The 19,136-nt window shown below is 43.7% G+C and overlaps 1 protein-coding gene across 2 annotated transcripts in view; it reads right to left on the bottom strand.

The window, feature by feature from the left end:
• The window catches only part of TBC1D5 (TBC1 domain family member 5), a 589,263-nt gene that overhangs the window by 129,566 nt on the left and 440,561 nt on the right, over positions 1-19,136 (bottom strand). For both annotated transcript variants that reach the window (XM_068981508.1, XM_068981501.1), the window contains exon 16: positions 12,035-12,141. In XM_068981508.1, coding sequence (XP_068837609.1) covers positions 12,035-12,141 — 107 coding nt within the window. The remainder of the gene's footprint in view (positions 1-12,034; positions 12,142-19,136) is intronic.

Raw genomic sequence — 19,136 nt, forward strand, 5'->3', positions numbered from 1 at the left:
TCTTTCTACAATATGCTCGTTCATTGACCTTTCAAATCAGCTGTTCACACCTGTAATGGACTGTGTCCCAATCACATGGACCAACACTCATCCTCTATACAGATAGTTTCCTTTTTTTTTTTTTTAAAGAGAGAGGATCTGCTGAGGTAAAATGCATCTTACTAAAACATATCAAAAATGTCCTTTAAAATTATGTGACCCAGCCTCTTTGTCCAAGAAAAGGGTGACCTGCCCATTAAGGCAGCAGACTGTGACAGAGGCGAAACCTCGATTTTGAGATTCCTTCAGAGGCTGACCCAGGATTAATGCTATTGGAGATCTGGTCCCTGCCCTTGCAGAGCTCTTGTTTGGTAGATGAGAAAGATGGGTCTAGTTCCCTTAACACTATTTGGTGAGCACAATGCTGACGTAAATGGAAGCAAAACTGCCTGAGACTGGTGGCATACAGAAGGCAGTCAAGGCAGTTTTTAAAGAGATAACAATAATATGTGTATGACCAAAAGCGTTCAGAGTGCTGGCTTCAGTCTTCGTAAATCAAAAAGGAATCTGTTGATCAGACTCATGTGACAGTCTAGTTCAGTTCAGTTCAGTCACTCAGTCCTGTCTGACTCTGTGACCCCATGAATCGCAGCATGCCAGGCCGCCCTGTCCATCACCACCTCCCGGAGATCACTCAGACTCACGTCTATTGACTCGACGATGCCATCCAGCCATCTCATCCTTGTCGTCCCCTTCTCGTCCTGCCCCCAATCCTTCTCAGCATCAGAGTCTTTTCCAAAGAATCAACTCTTTCCATGAAGTGGCCAAAGTATTGGAGTTTCAGCTTTAGCATCAGTCCTTCCAAAGAAATCCCAGGACTGATCTCCTTTAGATGAACTGGTTACCACAGTTCAAAAGCATCAATTCTTCAGCGCTCAGCTTTCTTCACAGTCCAACTCTCACATCCATACATGACCACTGGAAAAACCATAGCCTTGACTAGACAGACCTTTGTTGACAAAGTAATGTCTCTGCTTTTTAAAATGCTATGTAGGTTGGTCATAACTTTCCTTCCAAGGAGTAAGCGTCTTTTAATTTCATGGCTGTAATCACCACCTACAGTCATTTTAGAGCTCCCTCAAATAAAGTCTGACACTGTTTCTACTGTTTCCCCATCTTTCCAATGAAGTGATGGGACCAGATGCCATGATCTTCATTTTCTGAATGTTGAGCTTTAAGCCAACTTTCTCACTTTCTTCTTTCACTTTCATCAAGAGGCTTTTTAGTTCCTTTTCACTTTCTGCCCTAACGGTGGTGTCATCTGCATATCTGAGGTTATTGATATTTCTCCCGGCAATCTTGACCCAGCTTGTGCTTCCTCCAGCCCAGTGTTTCTCATGATGTAGTCTGCATAGAAGTTAAATAAGCAGGGTGACAATATACGGCCTTGACAAACTCCTTTTCCTATTTGGAACCAGTCTGTTGGTCCATGTCCACTTCTAACTGTTGCTTCCTGACCTGCAAATAGGTTTCTCAAGAGTCTGGTCAGGTGCTCTGGTATTCCCATCTCTTGAAGAATTTTCCACAGTTTATTGAGATCCACACAGTCAAGGGCTATGGCATAGTCAATAAAACAGAAATAGATGTTTTTTCTGGAACTCTCTTGCTTTTTCCATGATCCAGCGGATGTTGGCAATTTGATCTCTGGTTCCTCTGCCTTTTCTAAAACCAGCTTGAACATCTGGAAGTTCACGGTTCACGTATTGCTGAAGCCTGGCTTGGAGAATTTTGAGCATTACTTTACTAGCATGTGAGATGAGTGCAATTGTGCAGTAGTTTGAGCATTCTTTGGCATTGCCTTTCTTTGGGATTGGAATGAAAACTGACCTTTTCCAGTCCTGTGGCGGTTGCTGAGTTTTCCAAATTTGCTGGCATATTGAGTGCAGCACTTTCACAGCATCATCTTCCAGGATTTGAAATAGCTCAACTGCAATTGCATCACCTCCACTAGCTTTGCTTGTAGTGATGCTTCCTAAGGCCCACTTGACTTCACATTCCAGGATGTCTGGCTCTAGGTGAATGGTCACACCATCATGATTATCTGGGTCATGAAGATCTTTTTTGTACTGTTCTTCTGTGTATACTTGCCACCTCTTCTTTATATCTTCTGCTTCTGTTAGGTCCATACCATTTCTGTCCTTTATCAAGCCCATCTCTGCATGAAATGTTCCTGTGCTGTCTCTAATTTTCTTGAGGAGATCTCCAGTCTTTCTCATTCTGTTGTTTTCCTCTATTTCTTTGCATTGATTGCTGAGGAAGGCTTTCTTATCTTTCCCTGCTATTCTTTGGAATTCTGCATTCAGATGCTTATCTTTCCTTTCCTCCTGTGCTTTTCGCTTCTCTTCTTTTCACAGCTATTTGTAAGGCCTCCCCAGACAGCCATTTTGCTTTTTTGCATTTCTTTTCCATGGGGATGGTCTTCATCCCTGTCTCCTGTACAATGTCATGAATCTCATTCCATAGTTCATTAGGCACTCTATCTATGATATCTAGTCCCTTAAATCTATTTCTCACTTCCACTGTATAATCATAAGGAATTTTATTTAGGTCATACCTGAATGGTGTAGTGGTTTTCCCTACTGTCTTCAATTTAAGTATGAATTTGGCATAGATGAGTTCATGATCTAAGCCACGGTCAGCTCTTGGTCTTGTTTTTGCTGTCTGTATAGAGCTTCTCCATCTTTGGCTGCAAAGAATATAATCAATCTGATTTTGGTGTTGAGCATCTGGTGATGTCCATGTGTAGAGTCTTCTCTTGTGTTGTTGGAAGAGGGTATTTGCTATGACCAGTGCGTTCTCTTGGCAAAACTCTATTAGCCTTTGCCCTGCTTCAACACGTATTCCAAGACCAATTTGCCTGTTACCCCAGGTGTTTCTTGACTTCCTACTTTTGCATTCCAGTCCCCTATAATGAAAAGGACATCTTTTGGGGGGTGTTAGTTCTAAGAGGTCTTGTACACCTTCATAGAACCGTTCAACTTCAGCTTTTTCAGCGTTACTGGTTGGGGCATAGACTTGGATTACTGTGATATTGAATGGTTTGCCTTGGAAATGATCAGAGATCATTCTGTTGGTTTTGAGATTGCATCCAAGTACTGCATTTCAGACTCTTTTGTTGACCATGATGGCTATTCCATTTCTTCTAAGGGATTCCTGCCCGCTGTAGTAGATATAATGGTCATCTGAGTTAAATTCACCCATTCCAGTCCATTTTAGTTTGCGGATTCCTAGAATGTCGACGTTCACTCTTGCCATCTCCTGTTTACTTAAAATTTGCCTTGATTTATGGACCTGACATTCCAGGTTCCTATGCAGTATTGCTCTTTATAGCATCGGACCTTGCTTCTATCACCAGTCACATCCACAGCTGGGTATTGTTTTTGCTTTGGCTCCATCCCTTCCTTCTTTCTGGAGTTATTTCTCCACTGATCTCCAGTGGAGGTCAAAGAGGTGGCAAGAATATATGGAAGAACTGTACAAAAAAGATCTTCATGACCCAGATAGTCATGATGATGTGATCACTAATCTAGAACCAGACATCTTGGAATGTAAAGTCAAGTGGGCCTTAGAAAGCATCACTACGAACAAAGCTAGTGGAGGTGGTGGAATTCCAATTGAGCTGTTTCAAATCCTGAAAGATGATGCTGTGAAAGTGCTGCACTCAATATGCCAGCAAATTTGGAAAACTCAGCAGTGGCCACAGGACTGGAAAAGGTGTTTTCATTCCAATTCCAAAGAAAGGCAATGCCAAAGAATGCTCAAACTACTGCACAATTGCACTCATCTCACACGCTAGTAAAGCAATGCTCAAAATTCTCCAAGCCAGGCTTCAGCAACACGTAAACCGTGAACTCCCTGACGTTCAAGCTGGTTTTAGAAAAGGCAGAGGAACCAGAGATCAAATTGCCAACATCCGCTGGATCATGGAAAAAGCAAGAGAGTTCCAGAAAAACATCTATTTCTGCTTTATTGACTATGCCAAAGCCTTTGACTGTGTGGATCACAATAAACTGGAAAACTCTGAGAGATGGGAATACCAGACCACCTAACCTGCCTCTTGAGAAATCTGTATGCAGGTCAGGAAGCAACAGTTAGAACTGGACATGGACCAACAGACTGGTTCCAAACAGGAAAAGGAGTACGTCAAGGTTGTATATTGTCACCCTGCTTATTTAACTTATATGCAGAGTACATCATGAGAAACGCTGGACTGGAAGAAACACAAGCTGGAATCAAGATTGCCGGGAGAAATATCAATAACCTCAGATATGCAGATGATACCACCCTTATGGCAGAAAGTGAAGAGGAGCTAAAAAGCCTCTTGATGAAAGTGAAAGTGGAAAGCGAAAAAGTTGGCCTAAAGATCAACATTCAGAAAACAAAGATCATGGCATCTGGTCCCATCACTTCATGGGAAATAGATGGGGAATCAGTGGAAACAGTGTCAGACTTTATTTTGGGGGGCTCCAGAATCACTGCAGATGGTGACTGCAGCCATGAAATTAAAAGACACGTACTCCTTGGAAGAAAATTTATGACCAACCCAGACAGCATATTCAAAAGCAGAGACATTACTTTGCCGACTAAGGTCCGTCTAGTCAAGGCTATGGTTTTTCCGGTAGTCATGTATGGATGTGAGAGTTGTACTGTGAAGAAGGCTGAGCACCAACGAATTGATGCTTTTGAACTGTAGTGTTGGAGAAGACTCTTGAGAGTCCCTTGGACTGCAAGGAGATCCAACCAGTCCATTCTGAAGGAGATCAACCCTGGGATTTCTTTGGAAAGAATGATGCTAAAGCTGAAACTCCAGTACTTTGGCCACCTCATGCGAAGTGTTGACTCATTGGAAAAAACTTTGATGCTGGGAGGGATTGGGGGCAGGAGGAAAAGGGGATGATAGAGGATGAGATGGCTGGATGGCATCACGGACTCGACGGACGTGAGTCTGAGTGAACTCCGGGAGATGGTGATGGACAGGGAGGCCTGGCGTGCTGCGATTCATGGGGTCGCAAAGAGTCGGACACGACTGAGCAACTTAAGTGAACTGAACTGATCTCCAGTTGCATACTGGGCACCTACTGATCTGGGGAGTTCCTCTTTCAGTATCCTATCATTTTGCCTTTTCAGTCTAGAGGTTTGAGTAAATGGGTTTGTTTTCCTGGAGGTCTGAATAAATGAACATGTTTTACCAAGGTTTGAGGAGCTCCTTTAAGAAGAGTTTTTGGCACTTCTGCCTGAGAGCAAGAGTCTTTATGATGTCTTAATCATCAGGTAGAGCCTCTGGAATCCAGCATCTTTCTGGAGCTTCAAGCTGTGACCTCAGGGAGGCTCACGGGCCCGCCGGGTCTCAGGCGGGGCCCCGGGCAGCTTGCTGGTCTGCTGGCTCCACTAACAGCCCAAGCTCCTTTCGCCTTTGGAGTCCGTGTTTGCTGTCCCCTTCCTTAGAGGCTCCTTTCCCGACTCTGTGGCTGGCTAGTTCCTTCCCCTCCAACAGTTCTCACCTGAAATGGTGCCTCCTGAGAGAGAGCCTTTAGACCAACCCATGGAGGTATTCATTGAGATCAGATTCTTTCCCCCTTCTCACTTTAAGGATGATATCCTATCCGCACCTTTTGTAACACGTGACGAACTGAGTAGTTTCTGTTTGCTTGTTCATTATGGTAAGGTCTATTTTTCGGTCCACCTTTAACATTGCCAGCAGCTAAACAGTGCCAGGGCAGGGCAACGCACAGTAAAGATCTGCTGAGTAACAAACTCAAAACACTTCACGGAACGAACCCAAAGGTAAAGGCCCTAGGAAACCCTTAGTAAGTTTTGAGGAACGTATAATTCTGTTTTATGAAATGTCTGAACATAATAAATAACAAACTTCAAACACTGGTTCAATAAAGATATTTTGATTACTCTTTTATAGATTTTTGAAAACCACTATTTACTCAGAAGTAAAACTTGAGGTTTTTAAGGTTAGTCTATCTCAAAAAGTCTATATTTCTGATTGAACATGAAAATATAACTGAGAAATCACCAGTGCCTAAATATTAACCACAATAATCATTCAGCTGGTTAAAATCTAGTGATAAAAAGATCCATATAGAGTCATGTATAGATACAAAGAAAAAAACGCCCGCTTTTGGTCACTAAGAGAGAAAACACACAGAAATATGACCCTTCAAGAAAGATTTCAGGGAACTGCTTCGGCTCTTAGAGGGGAAAAAGGATGACGAAACCAGAAGGAACACATTCTTTCTATAACAAAATCACACAAAAAGTATCCTTGGAAATCTGAACAGAGCTTTCGACAAGAACATCAGGAAAAGCAGATAAATGGACAATGTGCACTCTCAGAGAGTCAGTGTGTGTGGTTTTTGGTTCTTCCCCGTTCAGAGAAGAAGACATTATACTGGCTTTGCCAGAGTGAAGCATCTTCTATCATCGTCACCAGACTTGAATCCACTTATCATTTCAATTCTGATATATGACATTTCAGTAAAGTGACATTTGACAGGAAAAAAAAATTGCATGTACAGTGAGGCTTTTGGAATTAAAAAAATAAAAATCTGTTACTGGCATAAAATCTGAGTATTTGGATTTTATAATTAAAAAAGCAAAGTCTAACATAAATCCAAACAAAAGCCAAATCAGAACTGGCCAAGCACAAAAACATCGTATGTTATAGGATGTTTTTGTGTACAAGAATGACTATAGAATTAAGTTATCTTATTTCTAGCAATTTTCTCCCATAAACAGTAACAGTCACTGCTAAAAGAGATGCTTGCAAACTTACCGGAAATAATTTTTGGACAATATTCTAGTCTTCCATCGGTGGCTGTCAAATTCTTACTGAACAATCTACAGTGTCAATCAACGTACTGCATTTCATTTGTAATGAGTCTTTGTGATAAGGTTAGCACTCAACATGCAACACAAATAAGAGAGGACCGCAAAATGAAACTTGCTTTGCTTATGTTTCCATATTAGAATTTTATTTGCTGAAGGGTAAAAGCAGATTTGCAAAATTCACAGTTAACTTAAAACAATAGTTTTAAACCTTTTATTCCGAGCCCTTACTGCCTTCAGGAAGGAAAGAACATCTGGTTATTTAAGGAACACAATATGTTCACATTCTCTATGACTTTTGTTTCTAATTGGGTTTTTAAATTTTTTTTGGAATTTGAACAACTAGTTAGAACAATGGTTTTTAATCCCTTCATATTTCTCAGACTGCCCTCCTTCCATCCCCCTACTTCATTTAGTGGATTGTTTTTGGAAATCTGCTCCGTGATTCTAACATAGCAGAAGGCAGGAAGCCGAGCATCCAGAGTGCAGTCTGAAGAGCAAGTGCAGGAACCACACCGTCCGGTGAACAGAGGAGCGGGCGCTGCGGACACTGACGCCCAGTCTCTTCACACACTGAGCAACACCGCAAGCAGTTCCTGGGTCACTTACAAACACGTCCATTTCACTTACTACAGGTGCAGATAAATACCTACTACTATAAATAAAAGAATCTATACGAGAAGTATCAGTAACTAAATAAAAGAATCTATACGAGAAGTATCAGTAACTAAATAAAAGAATCTATACGAGAAGTATCAGTAACTAAGACTCTACCATTTTTAAAACTAATACAAGGTACATCGCTCAGGCGGGAAGGAGGCTGAAAGACCTGGGTTCTGCCCCTCGATCTGCTGCTGACAAGCGGCGCGGCCTTGCGCACACCCTCAGCTGCACTCTCATCCTTAGTTTGCTCGCACAGGAGGAGGAGGTGCGTCAGACTCTCTTGGTTCTTTGCAGTTCTGGGATTCTCACAGTCTAAGTGAAGTATACTGACTGGATTCTATGTTGTGTCTGCTTTGTTCCATGCTATTTGAGGGGAGTAACAGGTTTTCAAATAATTCTGTCTGATAGCAAACTAAAGAGCTAGATGCCCTTTAACTTCAAACTCTAGGGTCTCTTCACCGTCTTGATAAAGACGGCAGCTGACAAATAGACCACTGACCATGGCTTCTGTGGAACATGGATATGGTGAATGGAGGTAAAAACAGGTGAGGTGAGTGAGATCCACCCAGATTAGAGTCAGCATTCAATGTACCACTGTTTTCTTAAGAGCAACACTGCAGGACCAAGGCTAAAGCTATCAAATGAGAGGGTCATGAGGAGAGAGAACTGATAAAAGATACAAGCAAATCGCTAACCTATGATTCAGCGATTAAGCAAATTGCTGAACTAAGGTGCTAAGGGCACTCAAAGGGAAAACATCTGCTTCTCTGAGCCTGGAGCGGCTTCCTGCAGAAGGGAGAGCGGATGCTCGGACTCTCAGGGGGGGTTGAGCAGAAGCAGGGCCTGGAACCGCTCTAGCTGGCTGGTTTGCATGCTTGCAGGCAGCTTGGCCCAGGGAAAGCCACATTCCTTAATCCCTCTGCACTGAAAAAGCAAGAGGAGACAGAACCCACTCTGCCCAACTCGGAGCTTGCAGTGAGGACCCAACCAAGCACGGCAAAGGGCTTGGAGACATGGAGGAGTATGAGCCTGCGGTCACAGTTTCCAGGCCCATCATCTCAGTCTGCTAGGACGAGACGTAGTTTCCCAGCAAAGCCTACATCTGATGGAAAACAAGTAACAGCCCAGTGTCTCGAGCCCTACTACAGTCTGTCCTCAACTGAGCAGCCTCCACTGGGCCTGAGGGCTAGTGGGGGGACGAAGCGCTCCTCTGAAGGCTGACGAGGACCCAGGGAGGCCCGGAGCTGCGTGTTTATTCCTGTCTTACTGTGTCTGTCAGCAGCGCTAAGCACAACTGCCTCGTGAAGCTGGGACATTGGGAGCAAACTCCCGCGCTTCAAACCTCTTCTTTCCACTAGTTTACAGAGATCTGCCTGTGTGGATATACTCACTCTGATTTCAGTGTTTCATTGCTGCTAATACACAGGAAACATTTAAAGCACTCTGATGTCTGGATTTTCAGAGGATGGGGTGGGGTACTAGCAACAACTTTTCCTCCTCTCTTTATTCCCTCCCAGGAGATCAGTCCTGGGTGTTCACTGGAAGGACTGATGCTGAAGCTGAAACTCCAATACTTTGGCCACCTCATGCGAAGAGTTGACTCACTGGTAAAGACTCTGATGCTGGGAGGGATTGGGGGCAAGAGGAGAAGGGGACGACAGAGGATGAGATGACATCACAGACTTGATGCACGTTAGTTTGGGTAAACTCTGGGAGTTGGTGATGGACAGGGAAGCCTGCTGCTGTTAAGTCGCTCCAGTTGTGTCCGACTCTGTGCGACCCCATAGACGGCAGCCCACGAGGCTCCTCTGTCCATGGGATTTTCCAGGCAAGAGTACTGGAGTGGGGTGCCGTTGCCTTCTCTGACAGGGAGGCCTGGCGTGCTGCAATTCATGGGGTCACAAGGAGTCAGACACAACTGAACTGAACTAAAGTGTCCATGGCCTCCTCTATGAGTTCATAATTGACATGAATTACATATCTGCTTGGGGAGTTTTAGAATATATATGTAAACTTTTTTTTTTCCACTTGTGTCTTCAATCTTATTATATCATTAGAAGCCAGTTCTTTATAGTCAAAGGCTGCTCTGCTTAGGTGGGTTATCAGAGGCAAAGTAAGTCAACACAAGAGAAGATGGAGACTCAGGACGCGTGGATCTCACCAGATAACAGGATGTTTGGTAGGAGAGTCAAGACTTGAACCAGTGTCCGGATTCCTAGCTCAGGCTCCTGGCTAGACCCAGGGCCCCGCACTACGACAGACCTCCGATCAGCACTAGTGCCGAGTGACGTTAGTTATCATTTGACACGTACTGATAAAGGCAGCGGGTCAGCATTACATACACTTAGCTAAACTCCCGCCTCGCTGAGCTGGCCATCTGAACCCCCTTAAAATGCTGCGGCTGTCTTTATTTTCCCTTACAGATGTCACCACGCCATGACCTTGCTCTCAAAAGCTTTTTCAACATGACTCCTGCCTTCTGCCCAGCTTCTCATGTCTCAGAAATACCAGATCAAGGTCCTAAATTTTGGACACTTACCTTGATTGTTTTTACTGGGTAAGACCTTGAATGTGAAAGTGAGGAATACTGTTTTTCAGATATCTTTTTATGCTATTTTTTTCCCTCTTAAACCTTACAGAAGAATTTAATGCTTGTAGAACTGGTTTCATTATTCTCTCTCCCTCTCTCTATATATGTGTGTATATACATGCACACACACACACACACACACACACACACACACACACACACACACACACACACTACCTTCCTCTTTTTTAAATATTTACTTATTTGTTTGGCTGCTCTGGGCCCTAGCTGCGGATCTAGTTCCCTAAGTAGGGACTGAACCCGAACACCCTGCATTGGACCGCAGTCTTATCCACTGGACCACAAGAGGAAGTCCCTCTACGACCTTCTTGAGATCAAAAGCATTCTAAAATCACAGATTCTGCTAATAACATTGATGAATTTAGTATCAGAATTCTGCAACTGTAAGTGTGAATGGTTTATAGGAAGGACAACCATATTTAGCCAGGAAAAAACTTAACAAGATGGATGGTTTACATAACAGATTCATTTCTCCTTTCAATTAAACCAAACAAATCACACAAATGGATAATTCAAATGGCTATTTTAGCAATTTTTGTCCCATTCTGTATGACTCTAATAATTACCAGTGCTGAGCAGACAGAATTTACCAAAAGTCTGTAGATCAAAACTCAGATACCTCACTGACTAGCAACTTCATTTTTTACTCCCTTTGTAGATATGCCAGTAATCTTGGCTATTTCATAGTAAAAATATATACTTCTACAGCCTAAATACACATAAGAAATATGGGACTTTATGTTTTTCATAGTCTGAATCCTAAACCTTACCAGAAAAAAGATAAGCTACCTTATGTATCAGAGAAATGATGGATTATGTTTCTGATACATAATGAAATTCTGTGCAGGAGAAACGATATAAAAATTGTGCATTTCTGAGAAAATGGATACAGGCACAAAAAAACACAAAAATTTAAAACCAAGCAAAAAATAAATATAAGATACGCTCAAAGGTTAAAGTCAACAACTGAGGCAAGGACAGAAATCTCTCAGAATCAGGATCACGTTGGACTTGGAGGTCCACATCGATCAGACAGAGCCCTGGCAGTGGACCCGCACACAGACTGACTCAGAGACGGTTGCACTGCGGCCAGCATGACTGCAGGAGGCCCTGCCAGAGAGCCAAGGGCAGGGTTACCACCGGCTGCCCGGCACCCGCGGTCTCCTGTCCCACACTTCCTCTCTCAGGCTCCATCCAGTATTTCTGTTTGGCTCTGAAGCATCAAGGATTCACAGTTTTTTTTTTTTTTTAGATCACTTAATGTTCTTATTTTCAAGAAATATAACATTAGTTGTAAAAGAACCCACTTTTTCTCTGGAGTATGAAGAAAATTTTGGTGACTTAAGTTCAAATAGAGAAGTCAGTATTAAATACTCTTTAGATCTTTCCTTTATTAGGTTACTCAACCCACAAAATAAAGATACATTCATAATATGAAATAACTTAGTATTTCATTACATTATAAACTCTTAGAAAATGGGTGTTTTTTTAGAGCTCTAATGTCTTGGTCTTCATACGGTCCTCAAGGCTCTACCTGGGTCAGTTTTGGGCCTCGTGTGGGAAGCTGATGGTCACCAAGTACGGCTCCCAGCAGATGCGGGTGCTCAGCCACGCCCTGGGCTCCCAAGGGAGCAGGCGGGCAGGAGGCCCTTCTGAGTGACAACAGAGCACACTCCCACCTCTCAGCCAGTGTCCTCTGTTTGCCCGCTGAGCTGCTAGCCCATCAGGCCTGGGAGTTTTGGCCTACGACTCTTAGGCAAATTCTTTCAGCAGGTGATTCATCTGCCATTAGGCATATTTGACATTACGAATCCTTGGAGTCATGAGAAGACGCCAATTTTTCATCCCACTTAACACTGTGCACGTCCCACTTGGGAAGCTTACCTTCGGGTCACGAAGGAACAGAGCCTTAAGAATCAGTGAGTGAACGTCCCCGATGAGTGGGTAATGCATCAGAAGGCCAAGACAGGTCTGGTAGTTACTGGAGATCACTAAATAGAAGGGAAAAAGTAATTGAGAGGCAATCCTGTTTCAAGTATCTGGGCCAGTAACAGAAACAAAATAACAACTTAGGTTCAAAGAAGGTAAATCAGTAACTCAGCTGGTCTGGATAAAGGGAAGCTGGGAGAAGGGATCCTTGCCGGATGGCCTCCGAAGCCGCACACTGGGCCGCACACACAATCCAGCGCACGGGCCCCAGCCTCAGGGCGGCGCTGGACCGAAGGAGCCGAGATGTGTGTGTGCGTCTGCCACATAAATGAGGAGCGTGCACGCTTACTGCCATTTATATGGCTGTATTTAAATGTCTCTACTTCGCTGCTTGGAAATAGGAGCAAAAATCTTATGAATGGGAAAGGACCAGTTTAAAATTCCCATAAAATATTATTTACCATGATTATTATACTTCACAACTTATATATGTTCCATTTCTTTTCTGTATATATAAATATTACACAGTTCAAAATTAAAGAGAATATAATTTCTTCATATTATTTATTTTTCTAAAGGTAACGAGGGATTTAGCAAAGATATCTATGCAGCATTTTCTTGGAGGAAAAGTGTCAAAATCATCATGGAGAAGCCTCTGTTCCTTAGACGGACATTCAGGCTTTTTCCGCAAACCAGCCTAACTATGGCCGCAGTATCAAGCAGCCTTTTCCGGCCGGTCTGTGTGAACCGCTCCATTCCTTGGCCGCCCATCTGCCCCTGCTGTCACCGCTGCGCCCGTCCGTGACGCTGATTTCGGGAGCCAGGCTGACAGCCTCTGCAGCAGGACTGTGAACAAACTTTACAGCTGCAACTTCCTGTGGTTGCAACTGAATCCTTTTTATTAATCAGAATGGTTAGTTGAAAAATATTCCACAGGAAAACAACTGTAATTCACCAGAAACAATACAAGTCACAGAACAATGTTTTATGATCAGAAATAGCCTTGTTTCCTAGACTCCCTTTTTTCCTTCTTCAGTGGGAAACATCATTCCTTGAGACAGCTTCCCACCCCTCCCCCGCTCCATGAGCATTACGGAGAAAGGAGACAGGACTGGGCAAAATGAGTGATTATAATCTATGGGAGGAACCGCTTTATCATCTTCATCTCCACTGCTGATCTGACAGCTTGTAATTTCATACATCTGCTTTCATTTGTAAAGTACTCACTTATCCTACCCTTTCTGTATCTGTTCAGACTCTTCTTTCCTTAGTTGTTGATTTTATCATATTCATACTGTTACCTGTTGTCTTTTTTACTGTAGAATTCAAAAACCTAGGATATTTAGAATAGTATAACATTTTCACGTATAGTTTTTTTTTGTGATCAAACAAATAAAACTTGGATAATCGATTCGTTTTATAACTCATATAAAGTTATTTTCCCAAATGCTGTAATGATTATATATTAGTCACTGACCCTAGAAGAATTCTTGTGTATTTTGTGAGACAGGCAGGAGAGTTTAATGGAAATGGTTCTGGGCTCAGGATTCAAAGAGGGGGCTCTCCTCCTGGGACCTCTGGTAACACTGCCTGGAGAGTAAATGACATAATCTAAATGACTGATTTATAGCAGCTGCTCCAAACTTGCTGGGAGCAACCTCTCTGAGCTCAAGTTTAGTCATTTAGAGAACAACTTTCTGATTTAAAAGAAATTGACCTGCCTACCTCACTCATTCCAACAGCCATCTGTTGAGTGCCTCATCCATGACTGGCCTCATGTTGGGAGGGGAAGCAGGGAGGAACAAAACACCGTCCTCCCCTTGAAGAAAGTGAAAGCACAGCAGGGCCGATGCCTAACACGGGGAGCTGTGACTGCCGCCACCTCTAAGGCAAGAGGGGCCTGCTGACGCCTTATTCATTAGTTTCTATCCCGAAAACCTCACCTGCATGTGATTCCCACGGCAGTCTGATGACAAGGGTACAGTTATTATCTCTGTCTACAGATGAGGGAACTGATCCTTGGAGAGGTTAAATCACCTGTCTGGATCACATGGTGATTTGGTGCTGAACCAAGATTTGTGATTCAAAAGTCTAGTGGAAGAGTCAGGGTTTTATTTTGAAAGGCCGTTGTTTTGAAAATCAAATGACACAACAGATACAAATAATCACTGAAAACAGAAGAGTCACCTAACATTAGTACTCTTGTGTGCGGTGCTGTGCTTAGTCGCTCAGTCACGTCCAACTCTTTGCGACCCTGTGGTCTGCAGCCCACCAGGCTCCTCTCTTCACGGGATTCTCCACGCAAAAACACTAGAGTGGGTAGCCTTTTCCCTTCTCTAGGGGATCTTTCCAACCCAGGGATCGAACCCAGGTCTCCCGCATTGCAGGCAGATTCTTTACCGTCTGAGCCACCACGGAAGCCCAAGAATACTGGAGTGGGTGGCCTAGCCTTTTTCCATGGGATCTTCCCAACCCAGGAATCAAACTGGGGTCTCCTGCATTGCAGGCAGATTCTTTACCAGCTGAGCTACCAGGGAAGCCCACAGTAAGTGTAAATAGCTTGGAAGATCAGCATAACCCAGTCTGTAAAGCATCTTGACACAGGCACTTGTTTGGAGGAACCAGGGCAACAGTCCTATGTTACTACAACTTGAGAAAACTTTTGAAACTATGAGAAGTTATATACTATGTTTTACAAATACAAATGCATTTTATAAAATAAGAGTGCTAAATAACGTACTAACATTCTTCTTGCATAACAAATGAGGGCATTAAGCCTCTTCCTCCCATGTCTCCCATCCATCCACCCACCCATCCATCCATCACTGAATGTAACCAACGCTTCCTCAGCAGTTACTAACTCCTGGGCTGGGCAGCAGCACTAGAGACATGGTGGAGAGTAAGTCTGAACTCTGAAAGGTGGCAGAACACGCTACCCTGAAGTATGGCTGTAGGTAGTTCAGGACATGCCACCCCACAGTAGGACACTCTGGTACATTGATTATTTTGAGCTGGAGGCACTTGGAATCAGCAAGTGCAGGGAGAAGCTTTCTCTGAACTCCTCTTACCGCTAACTCCCATAAATGCTTGAAAAGGAACTCAGCTGTCACAAGTCCCTCCAGACAAACTTTGTCACAAAGATACCTGCCATTTATTCTTCTCAGGGTCCATTCATCTGTCCTAAAATTCATTTACTCTCCCTTAAGAGGGCTACACTCCCCTTTCCTGTCTCTATTAAGTTGGTATTTAATCCTGAAATCCAAAGCCATCTCTTTGAGGGTCGCTCATTATCCCCTGGGTATCTCCCGTATACATGTGAGCTATATGCGGTAATCAACTTTCTTGTCTCTCTGTTAACTTTGGTTAAAAGAATCCCAGAGTAAAACCCAAATGAGCAGAGGTAAGTTTCCCCTCCCTCTTGCCCCCTGCTTTCAGATAATGACACCTCCAATTTACTAATGAAAACTTGTATTTCCAGAGCATTTTTCGTTTGTAATTATGTGCCAGAAGTGTTGAATAACTGAGGCCAATTTAGCATATGTAACAGAGAAAAATGCAAGCTTTTAGGATGAATAGTAGAAATCTGATAGGATGAAAACTTAGTTTTGATCTTTATAGTAAACTTTTTCTTAACCTGAAAAATGCATCCACCACACTGTTCCTTCTCCAGTGTTAATTCAGCCAGAACAGGACAACGACACAAGCCAAAGAATGAAAAAGATCAAGCTTTGCTATGTACCTGCGACTGCAACCAAGGACGTACGCGCTTTACCAGGAGGATCACACGCTTTTTATTCTTCAGTTCACGAATGTGGTATGGACTGCATGGACTGATCTTCAGATACTGGAAAACCCTTGTATCCCTGGGATAAGTCCCTTTTGATCATGGGGCACGGTCCTTCTAACGCTCTGTTAGATTGGTTTGCCAGGGCTCTGTTGCACACTCTTGCCTCTGTGTTCATCAGTGATACTGGCTTGTAGTTTTCTGGTGGGATCTTCCTCTGGTTCTGGTGTCAAGGTGAGGGTGGTCTCAGAGAGTGAGCTTGGGAGCATTCCCTCTTCTGCAGGTTTTTGAAACAGTTTCAGAAGGACAGGTGCTAATGCGTCTCTAAATGTTTGCACACGCACACAAGGATGCACATGCTTTAAGAAAAAAGGCCCGAAGCCACACCCTGAAGAGCTTCCTTACGGAGCGCTAAGACAACAGTGAGTGGTACCTAGGAAAACCTGTGGAATCTGAAATTGGATGGTCTAGATTAGAGCTGCATCAGAATGGTGGCTGGTCATTTACTGTGTGTGAATCCAGGCAAGCAGCCTAGCCTCACTAAACCTGTATCCCTCTCACGTATAGACAGTGCTTACCCTACCTGCAGGGCTTCCAACAGAATGGCAGGGATGTGAGTCGTGTGCTTCCCCACCTGGCTTGTCTGTTGCTAAACAAACAGGACTTCCTTCACCCTGGTGGCTCAGCTGGTAAAGAATTCGCCTGCAATGCAGGAGACCCCGGTTCAATTCCTGGGTTGAGAAGATCCCTTGGAAAAGAGATAGGCTACCCGCTTCAGTATTCTTGGGCTTGCCTTGTGGCTCAGCAGGTAAAGAATCTGCCTGCAATGCGAGAGACCTGGGTTTGAACCTTGGCTTGGGAAGATCCCCTAGAGAAGGGAAAGGCTACCCACTCCAGCATCCTGGTGTGGAGAATTCCATGGACTGTATAGTCAGTCCATGGGGTCTCAAAAAGTCAGACACAACTGAGCAACTTTCACTTTTACTTTTCACCTGAAGCAGAACTGAGTTGGCTGCCTCTACCTTTAAATGGCCTACAACTATTCTGGAATGGTTCTATGGGAGCTGGTTTAAATAGCTTCTCCATAGTAACAAACAAAAAAGTAATGGGGACCTTTAACTTACATATAAGTCGAAGTTAACTGTACCTATAACTGAAAAATTTTGAAGTGAAAGATATTCAAATTATTTCATTTCATATTTAGATATACCTTCCCAAGGTAACAAGATGGGCTAAGAACTACTATTTCTAAATTTTTTAAAGTCATAAGCACAAATAATGTGCCTGGCAACTTGCCATGTGCAACTACACCCCAGCCCTGAAACTCAATCCTCCACCCATACCCACATTACTCATCTCACCCTCATGAAGTTATATCAAAGTTTTTGGTTAGAACAATTTTTTGTTTTCATTTTTATATTATATCGTAATTACCCTTCTTTCTTCTAGAGCCGCTTTTCTTTCCTGTAGTTTATAACTGCCTGCCTTTACATTTGCTTTGTTATGTACATATTTGTGTGCTTAATCATTCAGTCTGTCTAGTCAAGGCTACGGTTTTTCCAGTGGCCATGTATGGATGTAAGAGTTGGACTATAAAGAAAGCTGAGCGCTGAAGAATTGATGCTTTTGAACTGTGGTGCTGGAGAAGACTCTTGAGAGTCCCTTGAGGAAATCCAACCAGTCCATTCTGAAGGAGATCAGTCCTGAGTGTTCATTGGAAGGACTGATGCTGAAGCTGAAACCCCAATACTTTGGCCACCTGATGCAAAGAACTGACTCATTGGAAAAGACCCTGATGCTGGGAAAGATTGAAGTCGGGAGGAGAAGGGGACAACAGAGGAGGAGATGGTTGGATGGCATCACCAACTTGATGGACATGAGTTTGAGTAAATTCCGGGAGTTGGTGATGGACAGGGAAGCCTGGCATGCTGCAGTCCATGGGGTCGCAAAGAGTTGGACACGACTGAGTGACTGAACTGAACAGAGTCAGTCATGTCCGACACTTTGTGATCCCATGGACTGCAGCCAGGCTCCTCTGTCCGTGATACTGGAGTGGGTTGCCATGCCCTTCTCCAGAGCATCTGCCAGACCCAGGGATCGAACCCTGGTCTCCAGCACCACAGGCGGATTCTTTACCGTCTGAGCCACCAGGGAAGCCCTGGCTGCTGGATAAACGCTGGTTAGCAGAATGTATGTGAGGCCTCTCCATCCTCGTGGACACAGAATCAGGTAGCCGCCATGTCTGGGGCGGACAGTCATCATACTCTAGGGAGTCTGTTGGTTGTGCTAGTCAACAAGTTGGAAAATTTGGAGGCTTCTGTCTTCACAAACTCACTGTGATGGAAACAACAGAAACTTCTAGAATGAAAGAGGCTGCAGTCTGGCAGCTTGGAGCTAAACCCAGCTGGAGAACTGTTTAACTTGCAGTATTTAAAATTTTTTTGATCAGTTCCTGGTATTTAAAAATGAGAATGCTCCTCAGGAAAATGTGGGTTTCATAAAAATCTTAGGAGCTGGTAACCCTGGTCTAGCATTCCCACGTGGCAACAAGCAGCTGAAGCTGCACGGGCGTGCCCTTCACAGGGGGCTTGGCCCTTCGCTTTGCTAGGGCTCACTGCTCCCAGCGGTCGGACGTCACTTGTGACTGACTATATACAGTCATGTACACACTTAAGATGAACTCAATGCTGCCACAGTCATATACACCTCTCCTGTTCTGACAGTGTGGCTTCTCTCCTGAGGAGATTGCTCGCGAGGCCCCGGGTCCGCCTCTCTGAGGACACCCTTCGCCTCTTGCTTGTGTGGTGTTCCTGCTCCCCAGAGCCCTGAGCCACGTCTTTCTTGCTTCACGCCCTCAGTTTGCTGGAGCACATCCCTCCAAAAGCTCTATGCTCCCAAGATGAATTTTTTAAAACCTCTGTTTGAAAGATTTGGACTTTAGTTAACAGTCTGGTTAGATAGAATTCTCTAGGTTGGGAATATTCTTCCCTCAGGATATTGGTACCACTGCTTTAGAGTTCCTCGGTTTCCAGCTGGAAAACCTGAAACCATTTCAATTCCTAATCCCTTCTGAGATCTGTGTTCTCTTCTCCTCCCCAACATCTTGCTCTGTAAACTGATGGTTTGCATCTGTTTTCATATGTAATGGGCCCTTTCAATCTAGAAACTCATGTTCTTTTTGTTCAACTAGAAAGTTCTCTTTGCATCTTTGATGACTTTCTCCCTTCTACTCTTCATTTTGAGTTTGTTATTCCATCTTTTTTTTTTTTTAAG

The sequence above is a fragment of the Capricornis sumatraensis genome, chromosome 1 (genome assembly GCF_032405125.1).
Source record: "Capricornis sumatraensis isolate serow.1 chromosome 1, serow.2, whole genome shotgun sequence".
Classification (NCBI taxonomy): domain Eukaryota; kingdom Metazoa; phylum Chordata; class Mammalia; order Artiodactyla; family Bovidae; genus Capricornis; species Capricornis sumatraensis.